Source organism: Semicossyphus pulcher, unplaced genomic scaffold (genome assembly GCF_022749685.1).
Source record: "Semicossyphus pulcher isolate SPU_LCO1_2020_fin unplaced genomic scaffold, fSemPul1.0.p SCAF_15, whole genome shotgun sequence".
Taxonomy (NCBI): domain Eukaryota; kingdom Metazoa; phylum Chordata; class Actinopteri; order Labriformes; family Labridae; genus Semicossyphus; species Semicossyphus pulcher.
The window spans coordinates 8,373,415-8,393,644 of NW_027211659.1; the positions used below are offsets into that span (position 1 = coordinate 8,373,415).

General features: G+C 42.0%; 1 protein-coding gene across 1 annotated transcript in view; it reads right to left on the reverse strand.

The window, feature by feature from the left end:
• Positions 1 to 1,781: 1,781 nt before the first annotated feature.
• LOC138592153 (phospholipid-transporting ATPase IH-like) overlaps positions 1,782 to 20,230 on the reverse strand; it is a 39,021-nt gene continuing 20,572 nt past the window's right edge. The window contains exons 8-29 of the mRNA XM_069662820.1: positions 20,105 to 20,155; positions 19,911 to 19,975; positions 19,739 to 19,820; positions 19,492 to 19,642; positions 18,691 to 18,888; positions 18,427 to 18,600; positions 17,631 to 17,797; positions 15,078 to 15,149; positions 13,093 to 13,166; positions 12,889 to 12,992; positions 11,007 to 11,188; positions 10,300 to 10,533; positions 9,850 to 10,027; positions 9,435 to 9,537; positions 8,112 to 8,257; positions 7,646 to 7,705; positions 6,539 to 6,666; positions 6,310 to 6,445; positions 3,272 to 3,337; positions 2,937 to 3,040; positions 2,648 to 2,813; positions 1,782 to 1,864 (exon numbers count right to left, since the gene is read on the reverse strand). Coding sequence (XP_069518921.1) covers positions 1,787 to 1,864; positions 2,648 to 2,813; positions 2,937 to 3,040; positions 3,272 to 3,337; positions 6,310 to 6,445; positions 6,539 to 6,666; positions 7,646 to 7,705; positions 8,112 to 8,257; positions 9,435 to 9,537; positions 9,850 to 10,027; positions 10,300 to 10,533; positions 11,007 to 11,188; positions 12,889 to 12,992; positions 13,093 to 13,166; positions 15,078 to 15,149; positions 17,631 to 17,797; positions 18,427 to 18,600; positions 18,691 to 18,888; positions 19,492 to 19,642; positions 19,739 to 19,820; positions 19,911 to 19,975; positions 20,105 to 20,155 — 2,719 coding nt within the window. The 3' untranslated portion in view covers positions 1,782 to 1,786. The remainder of the gene's footprint in view (positions 1,865 to 2,647; positions 2,814 to 2,936; positions 3,041 to 3,271; positions 3,338 to 6,309; positions 6,446 to 6,538; positions 6,667 to 7,645; positions 7,706 to 8,111; positions 8,258 to 9,434; positions 9,538 to 9,849; positions 10,028 to 10,299; positions 10,534 to 11,006; positions 11,189 to 12,888; positions 12,993 to 13,092; positions 13,167 to 15,077; positions 15,150 to 17,630; positions 17,798 to 18,426; positions 18,601 to 18,690; positions 18,889 to 19,491; positions 19,643 to 19,738; positions 19,821 to 19,910; positions 19,976 to 20,104; positions 20,156 to 20,230) is intronic.

Below are 20,230 nucleotides of genomic sequence, written 5' to 3' on the forward strand. Positions count from 1 at the left end.
ATGTTTAGTTTAGCCCTGCAAAGTGTAGCAGATTTTGTTTTGGAGCTTTGCCGTTTTCGTCACACTAAGAATTCCACTAAGCAGGCTTGAAGTGCAGAGAGGACACGTTCAGTTCAGTTCAGTTTACTTTAAAACCGCTCGCTAACACCCCTGACCAATTTAGAATATGACTTCAGCTGAGTTCCGTGTGTGGACTCGGTGCCTCCACAGCTGTTGTAACCACTGACTAGTTATAATCTCATAAACAAGGACACATTCAGGAGATAAGTTTTTCAACTACATTAATCTTCAGCAAAATGAGGTTGCCAGCCCAACTTTTGCAGTTGCAAATCATTTGTCTTGTTTAGAGATGACAAAAAATTGGGGCAGCAGGTTAAGAGAGTTTTCACAAACAATTTGAGTCTATAAATAGAGGAAGAAACGCTCAGGTTTTTATGAGCCCAAGGGCACCTCTTAAAAAGCTTTGTTGAGTCCAACAAAAGTCCGATTACTTTGATAACAATATAAAAACTATCATCTTTTAAGTGTCATGTCAAGAAGCTTGTTGATAACAAAATATCAACACTGACTGCTTGAACTGTTTGAATGTCACCTGTGAATCGGAAGTTTCGTTCTCTTTGGCGGCACCTATGGCGATAAACGGTAGTTCTAACTCTTGATTTTCCTCGCTGACGGTCGCTTTCCTCTTTAGACTGTTTGCTTCATCTGACGACCAATTTGTTTCTTCTTCTTTGGATTTTCACTTATTGTTGAAGTTGTATCTGTAGTCATCCATCTTTTCTTTGTTTGTTCAGCCATAGTAGATTACTGTTTACTCGCAACACTTGGGGAGACCGGAAAAGCAGCCGCTTAGCTCCGCCTACCCTCTATGGCAGACTAACCGCTGCTGGAAGATGGAAAGTGCGTCACTAACTGTGTGATTTTTTCTGCAAAGGTCGCCATAGACACCCAGTCTGTAATAACAGTATACACTGCAAATATAAAGGCTTTCATCAGTGGGCCATAGGCTCAATCACCATTGTGTTACCTCATTTGGCGATAGATAGTGAATTAACAGACATTCACTTTTTAATGAAAGTCTTCGAGATTAGCACTTTAACATTGTCTGTATTGTATGCTTTTATCACAAACTAGTATATTTTAAACTATTGTGCTTATTGAAGGGACTACGGATGAAAACTAGTCTTTGGGCTAACTAACGGGATCACATTTTGTCTGAATGTTGATTCATGTGCATTGTCCCTTTTCTTCTTCATATAAATAAACTATAAAAACAAAAAAGCTGTCACTGTGGAGCTGGATTTTTCTTTAAAATTCACATCACTGAATACCACTCTCTGCTCAACAATTAAAGAATAATATTAAACTGGTTTTACAGGAAAGAAATTCTGTAAATCGATGATTTATATTCTAATAAGTTCCTGACAATTGTACATAAAAAGGTGACGAGATGAACACATGCAAAAAACATGGTGTAGTGCATGAAAGTGACATTTCTTAAACAGTGAATAAAAATGTGACAGAAAATATAAAAAGGAAAAGTTGACCTCACAAATGAGGAAAAATGTGCAGAAGAAGAAACCATAAAGTCCTAACTTTGCTCTCCAACCAAACGCTGCGTCACCGCTCTTATTAATAGCGTGCTAAATGTTAGTTTCACATTAGTGGAGGTGTTGAGACGGTGATGAGGAGTTTACACTGAGACATGCCACCATGCATACAGACGAGGGCTTAAAAAGAGAGAGTCACCTCCTCTTCCTGCTCCTCTCTGGTCTCTCTGGGCCAATCAGAAACTCATTCTGCTGGAGGACTGAGAAAGCATGAAGATGGTGGACGGCTCCACAGTAAGGCACGGGCGAGTGGACTGCAGTTACCCGGAGAGAGCGAGCGAGTGCAGAGTGGCGGAGTCGCAGACGCACGGGGGCAGAAAGGAGAGACGAGACATGAGGGTGATGAGGAGAGGGGGGGGAAGAAGAAAACAAACGTAGGAGAAGAGCAGAAAGGTGGAGGGTGGTGTGAATGTGGATTATAGTGGTCCATTAGGATGCAGCGAGGAGGGAGAAAAGAGAAGAAAAAAGCAGAGGAGGAAGAAATCTGTCAGACCTTTCGTTCATTTTTTCATTCATGGTGAAGTTTGCTTTGCAGGCAGGTGAGGCTAAGCCGTGGGGAACAGGGAGTCTTTCTAAATCACACTGTTGCTCAAAGCTATTTGGGATCTTAACGTTCTCCCTGGATGATTCATAGCACGTTGTTACAGTCAAAGTAGCAGGTAGGATTTGGGGGAATTCAGCTAACTATATCAGGTCATTTCAGCTGGGAACTCTGAATGTTCTGTACTGTCAAAGGTTAATTCTCTTTAGCATCAGTTAGTCATTTGTTAATGTTTTTAGCAAAGCATTTCGTTATCACCATCAGAGTTCACTAAAGGGGAAAATAACTTAAAAAGGGGCCAAAAACTCTCATTTGAAAGAATAAAAAAGCCTTTTTTGTCACATTATGTTCATTTTAGACGTTAAAAACTCTCTATCTCAAATAGTTTTGGAGTTTTTTTATTTCTACCTGCATCCCTAAAAAGTCCAAGAAGCCTTTCCTTTAAGAGACAATTTAAAGCTTCAGTTTTACAGTGGAGTCTATGCAAAGGTCTTACCTGTGCACGTTCGGTGGCTGTGGGACATACGGCCCTGCAGAGGACCTTCTTAATGACATCTGGCAGCAAGCTGACCGTAATGAGCAGGATGATGCTGAGCCAGGCCGGGCCGCTCGACAGCATCTGCATGAACACGTAGTACATCCTCTGGTAGTTCAGGAAGGGCCTGAGACGCAACAGGAAACACAGAAATAATAGCACGATAAGACTGAGGTTGAAAATCGGCGAACTGGCCCTTTAATTTTTCAGCAATGGGTTATTCATGCTTGAAAAACAAAGCATGTCTTACCAAATGATGCCTCCCCAGAGGAGAGAGAAAATAACATAGAAAAGTAGTGACCCCCAGATGACAAAGTGATTGATCCAGGTCCAGTGGTGTGTGTCCAAGGCAAGCTGAAACAAACAGAATATGTACATAGTAAACACTCGAGCCGTCAATGAAGTCAATGCCTTTACCTTCAGGGTTTACTGAGCGACCAGTGGAGTCGATACATTTATGTAACGTGCTATTTAACAGTGTGTGCCTCAAGCTCCTCCACACATACGATCAGGAGCACGTGCAGTGGTCATGAACTCACAGGGATTATGCAACACAACAGACACGAGTGACATTTGCGCACACACCTTGAGCGTAACAGTGAACACCAGCACAGTGAAGACGAGAGTCCCAAAGGTCCAGTTCCCAAACATCTGCGAGGGGAAGAGAGGAAGAGGAGGGTTAGATGCTGCATCAGTCACACACCCCTACAACCCTGCATCCTTTGGTTTTACAGCGCAGATATGAGGAGGATCAACAGGACTTTCTTTGTAGCTTTGAGGCCAACACACGGCTAATATTTAGACTTTGTCCCTACATTTTTGCTACCTTCTGAAATCCTAGAACGGTTTAAGCAGACTTCAGGACTGAACAGATGTGATGGGAGTTGGGAGGGAGATGATGAAAGAGGGAGGATGGTGGAGGTAGAGACAGATCAAGATCACCCATAGCTGGTTGGTACCAGTGTATCTACAGCTCCGGAAAGAATGAGAGACCACTGCAAAAATATGCTTTTCTCTGGTTTTAATATTTACAGGTTAGTGTTTTTGTAAAATGAACTTTTGTTTTATTGTAAACAAAATTTCTCCCTACTTCCATATAAAATGTTCTCATTTAGGTCTTTTATTTGCAAAAAATGACGACTGGTTAAGAACAAAAAGATGTTTTCCGACCTCGAATAATGTAAAGAAAGTTCATGTTCATCTTTAAACAACAGAATACTAATGTTTTAACTCAGAAAGAGTTCAGGCATCTTTATTTGGTAGAATAACCAGATTTTTAATCACAGCGTTCATGCATCTTAGCATGCTCTTCACCAGTCTGTTGGGTGATGTTAGGCCACTCTTTGTTCGATGGCTTGTGACCGTCCATCTTCCTCACGATCACATTCAGGAGGTTTTCACTGGGGTTCAGATCTAAATTGCTCATGACATGTAGAGAGAGATGCTGATTTAAGGAACATTTGGAGTGGTCTCTTCATTTTTTGCAAAGCTCTATATTTATGCTTGACTTCCTTCATTCATTAAGCCTCTTCTTTATGCATACAAAATTTTCATTTTGAACCTTTATTTTATTTATTGCACAAAGTGCACAAAGAGTTTGAGGTGTTCTGATACCGATACTGTAATGTCTCACTACTGCCTAAAAAACAGTATCGCCCATCGGCTAATATGCCAATGAATGCCCCAAACCGATACCATGATTTATTAGCCCCCCAAAAGATCAATTTTTTCTTCCCTACCTACAGCAATTATACATCATGGCTGCCACGAGCCGTTACTGTTTTAGAGCGGCAAAGAACAACAGTTTACAGGTAAATTATCAGGTGTTGATAAAAAACAACAGAGTAGTGCAGGCGTTTATACTCTTTCGGACTGTCAACGAATATTCTAAATATTCTTAAATGGAAAAAAATCAGCGCTACCGCGGCTGTCTCGCGAACTCTCGCGTGTTCTCGCATGTGTCCTCGCGTGCACTCTCTTGGTCACGGAGCATCTTTGAATGCGTCACAACGTTACTTTAAACGTTAATCATTAACTTTAGCTAAAACGAATTAATACAACAACCGTGTGGCGTGTAATTATGGCGGAGAATTAAAATCCCAGCCCGACCGGAGACAGAGAGAGATTCTCACGCGCAGCATAACAGACAGGTGTAGGTATATTAATATTTTTAAAAGACACGTTTGTGTTAAAATAAATATGCCTGTCGCAGCACAGCTCGAACGGGTCGCTGAATGTCCGTTCTACCGTAACCTTATGATTATATTTGTTTATTTTGCAAGGTGTAAGAAGATGTTGATCTTTTAAAAGGCTTGTTTACGTTTAAATACATTTATCTTTGCAAGTAAGTTTGTCTCTCGTTGTATTGGTATGTCCTCTTGTGGAAATATTGCACAGAATATTCGAATAGTTCGAACCACTGTGGGGTTTTTTTAGGAGTAATCGAACGTCATTGTTGGCTAATTTTGACAGCATTAATACGTTTGTTGTTTTACCCCCCATTAAAGTGATTTTTTCATCACAATGGTATCGATGGGGTACTAGGTATCCACTAATAGTCAAGTCAGGGTAGTGGTATCAGTATCAGAAGGGATTAATGGTATTGGAGCATCTCTACAAAGAGTACAGGATGAGAACATTCCAGCTAACCTCTGGATGCTGGAGCAGTGAAAATAAAACCCACCCCACACATTAACATGGACATACAAATACACACACAGACAAATGCACAAACAGGACAGAACAACAAACAGATGTTGGATCTTAATCTATAGCACATACTAGCATTACTCTACTGACTACCACAAGGAAACACAGGGAGAATGTGGGGGAGCATCTAAGGTTTCTACCATGTCAGTGGGTTTGTTAGGATCAGGTTCTGTGCAAGATTCAGGGCTTTACAGAGATTAGGGGGAATAATGGAGCACTGGGAAAACTACACATTCAAATGAAAGTGCATGGATGATGTGAAGTGAGGAGGGATGAAACTGGATGAAACGGTCAAACTGAAAGCTTAAACGGTACGACAGGAACTAAAAAAGCGTGAAAGACAGAGAGAGCTGACAGGGAGGGAGACAGGCTTACCATCTGTGTGTTGGTGGTCATAAGCTGAGGACGAAGAAGAAGAAGAGGAAGAAGAGGGGGAAGAGGAAGAAAAAGAAGCAAAATAAAGAGAGAGGAAGCAGAGAGAAGGAGGGGGAAGAAAAGAGAAAAGAATCAGGACAAAGGGTAAAATGAATTTCAGGATGTTTCAACTTAAAAAACAGGACCAAAGGCAATCAAAAACAGTTGACATGATACAAATTAACAATACAGAGAAAGATGCTATTGCGTTGTCGATATGAATGGAGATCCAATGTTGCTGACCTACAGGGGGGCCTGGGACAGAAACCTTACTGTTACAGATCTATAATGACAAAACATGACCACAAAGTAACACTTAGCTCCTCTTTCATGACAATCCAATGGAGATGGATGAGTGCTTTTAAAGAAATAACCTACTTTGTGTCCATTATCCTTTTTTTAATTTCCCTGAAGGACACCTCAAACACCCCACAAATGGCCATTAACTTTTCCTACGTCCACTCTGTTTAAATAATGTCGACACAGAGGCAGAGGCTCACCTGGCCGTTGCTGGTGAAGGTGGTGTTGTCAAACAGAAAGTAGGCACCAAAGAAGAAGATAACAGCGTCAAACACACCGAGGCACGTCCAGTACAGGAAGACAGGCCAGCGGAGGAGGGAGTTCTTTGCGATGTCCCTGAGAAAGACGGGCAGAAAAAAGAGAACACATGAGCAACAACAGCAAAAATTGTAGCCGCAAAAACTGCTCCGATATTGTGTTCAACCTCACCTGTACAGGGAGGGATCCCTCTTCAGTGTCTCCATGGTGACGTGCTTCTCAACCAGGCTGTAGAGGAGGATGGGGAGTGAGGTGAAGCTGATGTTGTACAACGTCAAGTAGGCGGTGTCGTACAGCGGCTGCAGAGGGGCAAAGATAAAACAGACAGCGTCAAACACCTTCAATTTGAATCTACATTAATTGGGTGTTTTGGCCACCAGGGGGCAGCAGAACAAGCTTCAAAGACAAACTACCTTCTTATAAAGTTATCATGAATTCCTCCTCAAATATTATCCGAATTTCAAATACAGAAACATTAACTGTATTTGTGGTTCTGGCTATTTGACAATGGTCGAATATTCAGGATCCTTTCTCGCTCTGTTTTGGTCTCCACCAACTTTAGCTGCTAAATGTCCTGCAAGTTGTGACCATCGTCTGTCAGAAATTGGTGCGGGGCAGGTACTACGATGTGAGTTTATTAAAACAGGTCTGCTCAGACTTTTTTGGGCCAAATATCGTAAAATTCGGTGTATAAGATGCACTTTAATGCTTTTTTTTTTTCATGTAAAAACTGGGCTGCTTCCTACATACTGGTGCGACTAATATACCCGTATAAAATGCAGACAGAGGTATTTTACTGTGTTTTACCCAAACGATGGTGCTATAATCTAGCTAAAGCTTAGTCACGGACATGCGACGTCATGATCGCCAGTGCAGCCAGCACCCTCACAACAATCAACGTTACCGTAGCTCAACTATGGCACTGGTAGACAGCAGGACTCAACATGGCGAAAACAGATGATAGGCTGTAATTTGTGTGTGTTTTTCAATGTGTTTCAAATAAAATACATTTAAATAGTGTTGACAGCTGTAGAAAACCCTTTTCCCTCTGGTACCCCCAAAACAGACTGCGTCTAATACTCCAGTGTGACTTATATTCTGGATTTTACTGTAATAAAACCAAGGTAAACAGAACAAAGCTGAACGTGCAACATCTTTCACATCAGAAATTGATCCACTGTCACATATTATTGCAGCTTTTAAATTAAAAGCTTAAAAGCATTAACTACTTTATGAAGTTGGTTTAGTGAATAACATGAGGGCATGATTAGCACTTACCTGCTGGGAGAACCCGCAGAAGAACTGATAGAGGAACTGAGGGAAGATGAAGCATACATTCTGGAGAGATTTAAAAGAAGGAAACAACAAACAGAGAAAGTGATGAGCTTGTGACAAGAACACCAAAAGAGATTTAAAGAATCTAAAAATGCTACTATCTACACATTTCTGTTTATGCACAGCTTGTGCGCTATAAGCTGACTGAGTGGGCCGCACAGAGCTGGCCTGCCAAAAGGAAAAAATGAATCAGTTGGCAGGGCACCGCTCGCTGTGGAAGCCGCCCACACTGATCATCGTAACCGTGAATCCAGCAGAGAATGTTACACCAGGGATTCATGAATCCGGTAATCTGTCAGAGTCGCTGCAGAATCTGGTTCTTTGTAACTCAGTGTCTCACTGGGAATTACGATAAAGTGATTAAAACGTGTGAGACGGCGGAGGACAGAGGAAGGCATTCGTCTTTTACCTTGTAGAAGAAGTACTGAACAAGTTCAGCGATTCGGATGTAATAATAGTGGCCGTGAACGAGGAGCATCTTCTTCAGGTGCTTGAACTTTGGGATGGCGTAGTCGCTGTTCCTTGCTGCCTGTCGGCCTTCTTTACCCATGATGCCTTAATAAGGAAAGAGGTTTGGTTACATATCATCTTAACAGGAAGAGAGGAGGTTAAAACAACATGAATCTTTGTAAAGAGACTAATTACAGAAGCCCTTAGCGGACATGCATCCCTACGTTTTATTTACTCCATTTTCCCGTGGTAATGAGTTATTTCCGGTTGTTTTCTTGAGAGATAACAAAGTTTGTTTATTCATGATTACGGGATCATTTTCAGACAATCTAGAAAACAGAACAACAGGCTGGTCACTGTGCGATTACAGACCAGGCCGTGCCATGCTGCCACTGCCCACACTAATGAGGTTAAACCTGTTTATGTTTGTTTTGTGCTTCTGAAACTCTGGGGATACGAGTTATGATTATCGTTATAATAAGCAATCTTAAAAACAAGTAAGACGTGCAGCCTCAAAAGGCAGAGAGACGAAAATAAGTGTAGGGAGGGGAACTTTGGAGCCAAAATATGGGCATGGAGCCACTCAGTCCACATTAACAGATAACTCGAAGGCAACGCAGCAAATGGTACAAATCTTATTCAAACATACAGTGGGATTTACGACCGACTGCCAGGGGTCTAAAGCCTGAATCAGGAAAATTCTACCTTAGACGTAAAAAGTAAAAGTAGTAAATATAATGTATGGACGCATGTCCGCTTAAGGCTTCTGTAACTAATAGAGTTCAACTAACATACAAGATGCATGTGAGAGAATATTGGCTTATCATACAAATATTGTATGACTTGATATTTTGTTAGAAAAGCAAAAGTAAGTTTAGTGCATCCGTGTTTTATTGGCTGTATTTGTGACTTTTAATTTACGTTTAATCATTTTTCATTGCATATTTATTATTTATAATTGATCAATTTCAAATAAGGTTTTCTATAATATATAATCTACTGTTATGATCATATAACTGTACTGACAAATGTTAAACAAATCTGTCACAACTGATCTCAAACAGATTTAAAGGACCAATAACCAACAATGTTTGTTTACATTACGTGTTGTTTTGTAAAATAAATAAATAAAACATAAATAAATGAAAATCACTTGACCTGTATTACTCTTTAATACTTTTAATAAGGCTTTAAATTAACTTGTGCTTTAATATACAGCACCCTGTCTATAATAACAGATGATGTATCAAAGCCAGTTATTATGGCGGTAAAATGAGCTCACCAATGCCCACATGTGCTTCCAAGATCATGCTGACATCGTTGGCGCCATCGCCGATGGCAAGTGTTATGGGGTGCTCCTTGGAGGCTTTTATTAGCTTCACGATCTGCAGAAACAAAAAACACAGTACAGTCACTGCCACTGATGTCCTTCAGGAGTGTGCCTGAACATTGCACTGTATAAACACAAAACAATGCACCTGTACATACTGTGTATTTTTTTCACTGCACCATCTACCTTATGTGTATATGAAGTCATAGCTGCTATTCATCGCTTATCACCGCACTACCTTCCCATTGCCTTATTGCTTTATTGTGTATTGTTGTCTGAACATTGAGAGCCTTGTAGACCGGAGTCAAATTCCTTGTATGTGTACACATGCTGAGGATATTGGCAGAGTTAAACGCAGGTCTCTCACCTGTGCTTTCTGCAGCGGTGCCATGCGACAGCAGAGCACGGCGCTACAGTTGCGACAGATCTCCAGAAAGATCTCTCTGTAGTTTCCAGACCCGGCACCTTCCTGGTTGGTCTTCAGAACTGCTGACAGAGTGGCCCCGTCTATGATCAGACCGAAATCGAGGCAGTCTACTGACAACCTGGAACAAAAGTTCACAGAGCAATCAGCTTTTTTTCACAGAACTGAATCAGCAAAAGTTGTTTTGGGTCATTTTTAAAGAAAAAATGTCAAAAAAGTGATGATGTCAGCTTCTTGTTTGTTGCCTTTTCTTTTCCTATATTTAAGTAAATGCTGGTTGGACAAAACAAAACTTTGAAGGATGTCACCCTGACGCGATTTTTCACGATATTCTGACGCTGTTTAATTGGGAAATAGTTGCAGGCCTTATATTACACATGCATGATCTCATACCCAGAAATGGAGCGTTGTCTGAGAACAGTCCGGTTCAGCTCAAAGAGAACGTCGTGCAGACTCTGCTCCTCCGTGCGTTTCTTGGTCAGCTCCAGGATCTGGGTGCTGCGGCGGAACAGCTTGCTGGCGTAGCAGGTAGCGGCCGCCGTCTCCATCTTGTCCCCCGTCAGGACCCAAACTTTCATCCCGGCTTTGTGCAGCGACTCGATGGTGTCTGCAGCTTTCTCCTGGAGCCTGCGCGTCAATAAGTCAATAAGTGTTTCAGCCTCCACTGGGTCTGGTAAAAGCGTCCGTCAAAACTTCAATCAATCAATTACCAACGGGTGACAACTTATCAATGCACGACCACCCCTGTCCCTGCCCATCACCAGTTTATCTACTAGGGAGTCAAACTGCCAGGCAGCAGATCGATCAGTAAGGGAAAACTACCTTTAGAGATCAATACTTAAGTCTACCTTGTTGGAGCAGGAACAGTGAATATATTAGCAGAGCAGAAAATAAAACGGAGACACAGCAGTGAAGGAGTAAGTCACCTATCAGAGCTCAGACTGCATCTTCTCTGCCCTCATGAGTCATTACAAGACTTTGAAGGCGACTTCATGACTCATTAATCTCCCCTTCTGTCCCCTGCTGCTGCTCTGTTTTTAAAAAGCTTCTCCCTCTCTCTCTCTCTCTCTCTCTCTCCCCCTCTCTGCATGAGCACCAACCTGTCCTCCACTGCCGTAGCGCCCAGCAGCACAAAGTCCCTCTCGATGATGTCATAGGCCTGCGCGAGCCTCTGCTCCCTGTCCTGCAGGGCCAGCTTGGCTTCGTTCAGGTGATGACAAACCTCCTCGTACTCGGACTCCGACAGCCGTCGATACGCCACACACAGAGTCCGCAGCCCCTCCTGCGTTTGATGAAAGAGGAGAGGGTTTCATGTTTAGCTCTTGTAGCTGCTATGTGACATAAATGAGAGCTTGCTGTGCGCCAAAATGGGTTTTAAAAGGTCAAAACTCACACTGTTCGGCTTAACGGGGTATTAAATTATTTTTTTGGCTACTTAAGAGCAGAGTAACAAGCTGTAAAAACCACACTGACATGTTATCACCTTATAAAGTTTTTGTAGTGAATGTGGGGGCAAATATTTACTCATCCTGCAGGCGCACAGCAACATTAGCATTCAGAAGGATTCCTGTTTCTGGACACCTGACAAAGGTGAAGTCCTTCTCCTTTTACGATACTGAGCTGCTCCTTTTAGCTGCTGAATGTTCGACTATGCTAACCAGCAAGTTGCTAACCCTGTCTGTGGATTGTTACATGCTAAGCTACAAAAAAGCTGTAGCCCATAAAACCCAAAACAAGCAGCTGAAAGACGCTAAAATGCTACGTAGAGCTGAGAGGAGCTCCAGAGCTGGGTGATGATATCTGCAGGTAAAACAATCAGTCTAGTGTTAATATAAAACAGATTGTTTTAATATTAAGCAGCTGATATGAGGGGCTGCACGATATATTAGACTGAATTTCCCAGAGGGAGTCATCCCAAAGGGATCAATAAAGTTGAGTCTAAGTCTTAGTCTATATTGTTTAACAATCGCGATGTGCGCATGTGCAATTGACGTGCGATAGTGACGCAAATTAAGTGAAACACGTTAAGCTGCTACTTTATCGTTGCTTGGTGCAAAACAAAAACTCGCCAGTTTCTCGTTTTCTATCACTTATCAACAGGAAAAGTCCGCCTGTTATCACTTTAGTGCAGCCCTTCACCAGAGCACACAGAGGACTGACCGTTGCACAACAGAGTCTGTGTCAGATGCAAGTAAACAAGCAGACATCACAGATAATGTCGGTGGGATATACACATATCGGCATCAGCCATTTTTTTTTTAATTATTTTTTTTCTTCAAATTTTTTTATTTATTTATTAATTTTTTATCCGACAGCCGATAAGAGATCAATTTAAAACTGGGTTATTTTGGCTCTGATGCATATGCTTAAAGGCATTTAAACAAAGTTAAGTGTTGGAGTTTGTATTATTCAAAATTTTGACGCCAATATTTTCACTTTTACTGCAAATGAATATCGGCTTCAAATATCGGTTATCGGCCTCCTTGACTACTAATAATCGGTATCGGTATCGGCCCTGAAAAAACCATATCGGTCTATCTCTACTTATAAGTAACTGTATTCCCATTATCAGCAGGACCTCGTCCCAGTGCTGGTTAACACTATGGCTACATAAAGGGATTGTTCACAGAGCGAATGTACATTGGAGTGTTTACTTTTAGTGGCTACACACGGCGTGAGGTTGTGTGTGTCAACAGGAAGTAGGATACGTATTTATTTAACAGGGTGCACATGCAGGAACATTTTTCATCCGTAGTAACTGGACAGATGTTTTGAGTCACCCCAACAAACTTAAAAACATAATATAAAATTTTAATTACAAAGTTATTAAAATCAATTTAATTTATACTGTGAGCTTTCATTTCATAAAGGTACTGTCACTGGGCAGATCACGCTGATTAAACTTACATTTGAACATAACTAGCTTGGCACAAAAGTATCACCAAACTCATTATATATACAGCATATGTAACAGTCACTTACGACAGCATTCTGCTCCACCCGGGCCTTCACCTGCTCCACCTTCCCCGACACCACCCGAGGAAAAATGGATGAGTCTGCCCCCTTACAGAACAGCAGGTATTCTCCTGAGACCCCACGAACACACACAAGAACAAAACACATTTCAAACACCAGTCATCGATGACGAAACTAAAACGTGTCACTGAGTGTCTGAGTTTAACTTACCCGAGCTTGACTTGACGATGACGCTCATTCTCCTCCTGACAGAGTCGAAGTTCAGAACATGGAGCAGCTTGAACCTGAAACAGAGACAGTTATGACATGAAAGGGGCGATCTCTGCTAAGATGTAATTAATCTCCTTTAGTGGGGTTATTCTAAAGTCTTACAAGTCTCAGTTCTCCTTGCAGATTATGCTTTTTAAACAAATACGCACCCTCTCAATGTTTTGTTCATGCGTCTCTCTGTGTAAAAGTCTGCTCCGTAAATATTACAGACACAACTGTAGGTCATCAGTCCCTCCAGGATTTCACGCAGTGATTGTTGTGGCCAAAAACGCCTGATCTGATGCACTTTTTAAAAAACTTGCGGGGCGCTGTTTAGCTTAGTCGGTAGAGCAGGTACCCCATGTACAGAGGCTACAGTCCTCGTTGCACTGATCGCAGGTTCGACTCCTGGTCTGCCGATCATTTGGTGCATGTAATCCCCCACTCTCTACTCCCAACATTTCCTGTCTATCTTCAGCTGTAATAAAGCCAAAGGCCAAAAAAATAATCTTTAAAAAAAAACAAAAGTTGCAATGCAAGTTGCCATGTTTTCAGGCATTTTTTTCAGTTTAAATCAATAACACATCCACTGTGACAAAGCCAACTATTGGCTGGACGAGCTGTTTGTCTTCTGACATCACTTTCGGTCGATTTCTGGGACAAGACGCCGAATAAAATGAGTAATAACTGAACGATACTAAAGTCACTTAGCATGAAATGCTATCCACATGTGCAAATGTGCAAATTTACACATTATTTATTACATTTACTTTGCTCTAATCGTTACTTCGGCTGCTGCAGCAGTATAAACCTATTGATGAGAGAACAGGGAGATTACTATCTGACTGTATAATGACTATTTGAAAGTGGACTGTTAAGTTTCAGCACAGAAACAGGACTAAATGACCACAAGAAGACATCGAGTATTGGATGTATTATTATGGATTCACTGTAAAGAGTCTCCTTAAAGACACTGTAGTGCGAGGTCGGATTGTGATGCTCATGAAAGAGAGATCAGCTGTCTGCTTCACAGCAAACACATATTTAGAACGTCAAAGAGGCGAGTTTGGTGACGTAAGGGAAACAGGACGGTCGGTCAAATTTGCGGAAAAGTTGAGACAATTGGTTGAATTTGCGTGAATTCGCCAGAACGCAACATTTCAACTTCCTGGAAGGACTGCGTAATGTAATATCAAGAACAGCAAGCACAATGGCAGTTTGTAATCAGGGGTTTTGGGGGTTCCTGTTTGTGAGAACCTTTTATTCATCTGCAGTACAATGATGGTTAACGGTTCTCCTGGATGTGTTCTTAAATCTCTAAAGTAGGTCACTTGCATTAAGTGCCTCTGCAGTTTTGTTGCATCCACATTGAACTAAATGATCCCCTTATTACTGTAGATCATGCTTGGATCTATAACAGAGACACATTAGAGACTCGCTCTGTAGTTTGTGTAAAGGAACAGACGCTTTAGATTCCCTGTTAAAAACAGCATGTGTGAAAAAGCTCTCCAACCTTTCGCCTCCCCTTTCCCTCCAATCTACTGGATGCACTGCCCCTCCCGCCCCTTTCCCCTCTCCCGCTCCCCTGCCTCTCTAAAATAGCTCACTATTGACAGGCCACTGCAGAGAGTGATGTAGAGAGAGGGTGGTTACATGAACACTTCCCACGGATCAAAACATCAGACCCTCTCCACGGACCCGCTCTCTAATGGATTCTCGCTGCCTTTCATTCTCACAGATCAGTCAGAGCATTTTGATCTGATCGAGCAGTTTCTAAAAACAACCTGCTGCTGCCCACTCTTCTGTGGGTTTTTTTTTTTTTTAGTGGACTGAAAATGAAATACAATCTGAGAGCGGTTTCTCTGCAGGCAGCGGATGTATAACCACAACTCCATCAGCTGAATTACTCCCATCTATCCCCTGTGGTGTAACCGCAACAGACCAACCTTTCAATCTCATCGTCTTTGTTGAGGATCTCCATGTAGTTGTCCCTCAGCCTCAGATAGGTGTAGCCCAGCCTGGCAACAAGAGAGCAACAAAGAGGGTGTGTTTAGGTCTGACAGAGAGGATCCATATACAGTTTTACTCACTTGCATCACACTTGGAAAGGCTGAAGGTGTTCTGACGCTTTTGGTGTAACCTGAGCACCGCGTCAGATACACTTACTACAGAAGCTCACATCTGTGAAAGCAACTTGTGAAAGTAACACCCTGTGATTTGGCATGTTGGACCATGTGCCTTACATGTTTCTACGGCTTAAGCAGTAACACTGGGTTATTAAAAAAGTCTGTGTCTAATGGGCGAAATCCACTGTGAAAACTACTTAAATGCATGCCCTTAAAAGGTAGTACAAACACTGCGTTAGGGGTTATAATTGTACGTCACGGCATGTTCAAACTCTGGAAAGTGTTTACATAAAAAAGAAATTCAGCGTTAATGTTTGAAAGCATGCAGGAATTGGATTGTGTTGTTGCATGACGCTGCATTGCTTTGCAGGAACGCCTGGTTCAGCCCGGTTCAGCTGTTTTGTTTGCAGACCCCACATTTTGGCAGCACCCCTTCACAACAAGCTGCTGTGCCAACATAACGGGTGGCACAGCAGCAGAACATTAGCAGGAAAGATATCAGGTTGTTTTTGTGCGTGATTTCAAACGATGCTCGTCTGTAAAGGGTTTACAACTCGATGTCAAGTAAAAAGATTCATCAAGGTTTGATTCATACTTTTCTACGGAAGCCCAAAGCGGACATGCATCCATACTTTTTATTCACTCAGTTTTCCTGTAAAACGAGTCATTTCTGGTCGTTTTCATGAGATCTCGACTTCTTTATCTTGTTATCTCGAGATAACAACGTTGCACCAGCGCAACGTCACATGATCATAACTCGTATCACCAGAGCAGCAAAAGCACAAAACAAACATATAAACAGGCTTGTCGAGGTGAAATTAAAAATGTAATTTTAATCCTTTTAGATCACATCCCCGGTAATATTGTGCATCTATTTGACAATATAGGCCCAAAAAAATACAGAAAATCAATTATTCTTATATCAAAATCCGATCATTTTTTCTTCCGGTAAAACTAAATTTCCCGCGTGCTTACGTAAGTTAGCACCAAACAATTTCAACCAATCAATCTGCAACATTTAGCCGCAGCGCACCAAGAACGCTCGGTCAGTTAGCTAGCTACTGCGCTGTGGAGAACGTCTGTCTACGCCCACTTCTCAACGCTCAAATCAAATCCCTCTAATGATATGTCCCGCCTGCACGTCCTGTTTCACTCGGAAATACGTCACGATACGGAAGCTAGATACTCTCGAAATGCCGTTTCAGCTCGACTTTAAGTAAGCTCATTAGTACGGGCAATGGCAGCATGGCATGTCCTGGTTTGTGATAACACAGTGACCAGCCTGTTGTTTTGTTTTCTAGATCACCGGAAAATTAACCCGTTGCTGAACGAGGTTCCCCTGGTCTTAGCTGCTTAAAAACCCCAGACATGACATCTGAAGGAGAGGCTTCTGGACTGCTGTGGTTCTGCCTCTTAGCGGGGATTTTGTCTTGTTGTGTTTTGGTCGATTTTCAGTCAACTTTAGTTAATGTTTTGATTGTTTGCTTATCCTTTGATAAATCCCTTTGTTTTGAGTGTTTTAAGGTGTTTCACGTGGTTATTTTGGGGTCGGATTGTGGATCGTTGTTAGCCCCATAGGTCCGCCTTAGGCTGGGGCGTAACATTATGCGAACGCCATCTTTGTTATCTTGAGATAATGACATAAATTAATCCTTTATAATGGGAAAACCAGCTTAGTTTTTCTGAGATAACAAGAAAAATAAGTCAAGATCTCAAGAAAATGACAGAGTAGCAGAGTACATAAAATGTATGGATTAGGGATCGACCAATTATCGGCCGGGCCGATTATCGGCACCGATATTCGGCATTTTGACGCATATCGGCATCGGCTTTTTTTTGTTTTTTGTTTTTTTTAAATGTATTTATTTTTTTATCCGATGGCCGATAAGAGTGCAGTTTAATAAAACTTTAGGAAGTTATTTATTTATTTATTTACATTTTCAGTTAGCTTTATAAGGGTTAGGGCTATTGACCCTGGGAACTCCCTGCGCTTTTTGTTTGTTTGTTTGATAAACATATGCTTAAAGGCATTTAAACAAAGTTAAGTGTTGGAGTTTATATTATTCAAAATTTTGACGCCAATATTTTCACTTTTACTGCAAATGAATATCGGCTCCAAATATCGGTTATCGGCCTCCTTGACTACTAATAATCGGTATCGGCCTATCTCTAGTATGGATGCATGTCCGCTAAGGGCTACCGTACTTCTCCCCTAATATTATTGTTATAAATTAAATTATTGGTTTTAGATATAAAGCGCTACAGTTCTCATCTGACATGAAAGCAAACAACCTCAAATTGAAAATGAAAGTCGGACCTTTTTGTATTTAAAAATACAATCTTCTGAAATATAATGAGTAATGTCCAGTTTACCTTTTCATCCCCTCCACCAAAGCCACCTCGTCCGGCGAGGAGGAGATGTAGAAGGAGGTGGGCCGGCCCTGGTGGATGCCCCTCTTGATACCATCCACCGTCTCCTCCTCCTTCACCTGCACCGTGTGACACAGACACAGCGCCCGGAAAAATAGATCCTCGTGTTCCTGCAGAGACACAAAGACAAGATTAAAAAAAACCATCTTGATACTTTTGGTGCTACTTTTTTTTAATCCTATTGCTGTGGTATTTTAACTCCCAGAATTACACAGCAATAAAAAAGCATATCCCTGAAATCTCTTTTTTCTAAGATGTTCTGCCTGGCAGGGTTCGCTCCTCTCTCTCTCTCTCTCTCTCTCTGGTCATTTGTGGTATAAATATGCTGACTACTATTTTCCTTTATTAAATCTCACAAATGACTGTCCCAACTGCCAGAAACGACGCTTTCACTGCCACTTTTCTTTGTACCAGAGGACCTTTTCCCCTCATAAGACACAGCAAACACTCAGGGGTGACAGAAAAGAAAATGCCAAAGTTCTCATGATCTGTAAATAGGCTGTAATCCCACTGTGTTTATCAGCAGTGGAAATAAGCAAAACAGACATTTGTTCATATCAAAATGTCAGAGGTAATTACTTTAACAAGCCGCCTGCCGGAAAATGTGACATGCTAATCTGCAGGTATGGTTCAGAACTTTCCCGGTCTCTGTCTCTATTCCTGGCAGAGCTCGTACAGCCAAGAGTCTATTCAAGCCGGATTTAGCAGCCTGTTTACTTTGTCAAACACACACACTTACTCTCCTGTATCCTCCAGGTGAAGAATCAATCATGTCTATACTGGAGGCTGCGCTGAGGATTTGGCCGTTGCAGATGGCATGTGGGATGTAGACGTTCCCATCGACACAGCACTCAATAAACTCCATGTTGTTCTCTGTCAGAGTGCCGGTCTTATCAGTAAACACATACTCCACCTTGGAGAGAAGGAGGAGAGAGGGTGAGGTAAGGGCATGTCTGCAAATAGTTCAATGTGAGCATGTGCGTGTGTGTGTGTGCTCATGTACCTGTCCCAGCTCTTCATTCAGGTCGGATGTGTTAACCTGAGCCCCCTCTCCCAGCTCCTCGTCGAACATTTCCTCGTCCCACGTGATGAAATAGGAGCCGAGGAACTTCTGCATCTCCACCGTCACGTACATGGACACCGGGATGATGTAATTAAACAAGACCATGAAGGCCAGGAAGTCTGTGAATGCACGGATCACCTGACGCAGAGAAGAAGGGAGAAGTTTTAGGCGACAAGATTCGGGATAAAGGGATGAGTTTTTTAAAGCTGTAATCTCGAAGATCTCAGTTTCGGTCTCTTTGGCGGCACCTATGGTGATAAACGGTAATCGCGGGAGCAAATTTGCCAGATATCAGTGTTGCATGTGTGACGTCCGCGGTCGGCTCCGGTTGATTTTCCTCGCTTTCCTTTTTAGACTGTTTGCCTTCATCTGAGCGTCGAGTTTGTTTCTTTTTCTTTGGATTTTCACTTATGTTTGAAGTTGTATCTGTAGTCATCCATCTTTTCTTTGTTTGTTCAGCCATAGCAGATTACTGTTTACTCGCAACACTTGCAGAGACCGGAAAAGCAGCCGCTTAGCTCCGCCTACCCTCTCTGGCAGACCAACCACTGCTGGCTGATGGAAAACGCGTCACTAACTGAGCGCTGCTTGTGATTTTCTGTAATACAGTCTGTAATACTGCAAATGCATAAGCTTTCAGTGGGCCATACCTCATTCGGCGATAGATAGAGACTTAACAGACATTTATTTACATGAAAATCTTCGAGATTATCACTCTAAGTTTGAGCTTGCTGAACAGACCATGTGGCGCTGCCGCTCGTTCTCCGTCCTGTGGTTGTACCAGGGCTCGTCTCGGTCAGGAGACCACTGCCACGCGTATTTCAGAACAGTGTTGATGACTGCTTTGCTGATCAGGATGCACAGATACACTATGAGAAAGGCATTCATCGACCTGCAGGGAGACGGAGCAAAGATCAGGAAGAGGAAACAGGAAATGAACCAATCCTCTTAAAATGAAAGTCATGCAGTGAAAGAAGTTAAATCGTACTTTTCTACAGCGGAGCGCTTCTGAGATTTAGACTGGTAATTAAGCGCCATTTTGGTCTCCATACCGGTGTAGACTGCAACAGCTGAGAGGAGAGGAAGCAGAGTTATCAAGACAAACGTGCTAACATGACAAGAGACATAAAACAGAGTGAATCCACGTGTTATATATCCACCATAAATGCGTTGCGTGTTCTTCAGTGTCGCTCCTCTAAGGAGCAAGTTTTCAGCCCCAAGTGGTCTGCAAGAATGTAACAGTCTTTTTTCAGGAAACTCATTAAAGATATTTGAGAAATGAGAACATAAAGAGTTGGCCTTGGTACACCCAGAAATGAAAAAGTACCTGCCATCAAAATAAGAGCACACTCACCTAGCCACAGGCTCTTCTTTGTCCTTGTAAATATTGATGCGTCCCACAAATCTGCAAAAAAAGTTACAACAAAATAAAATCACAAGAAGCAACGAGAGACGATCTGTAGCTGATAGCATCAGTGGG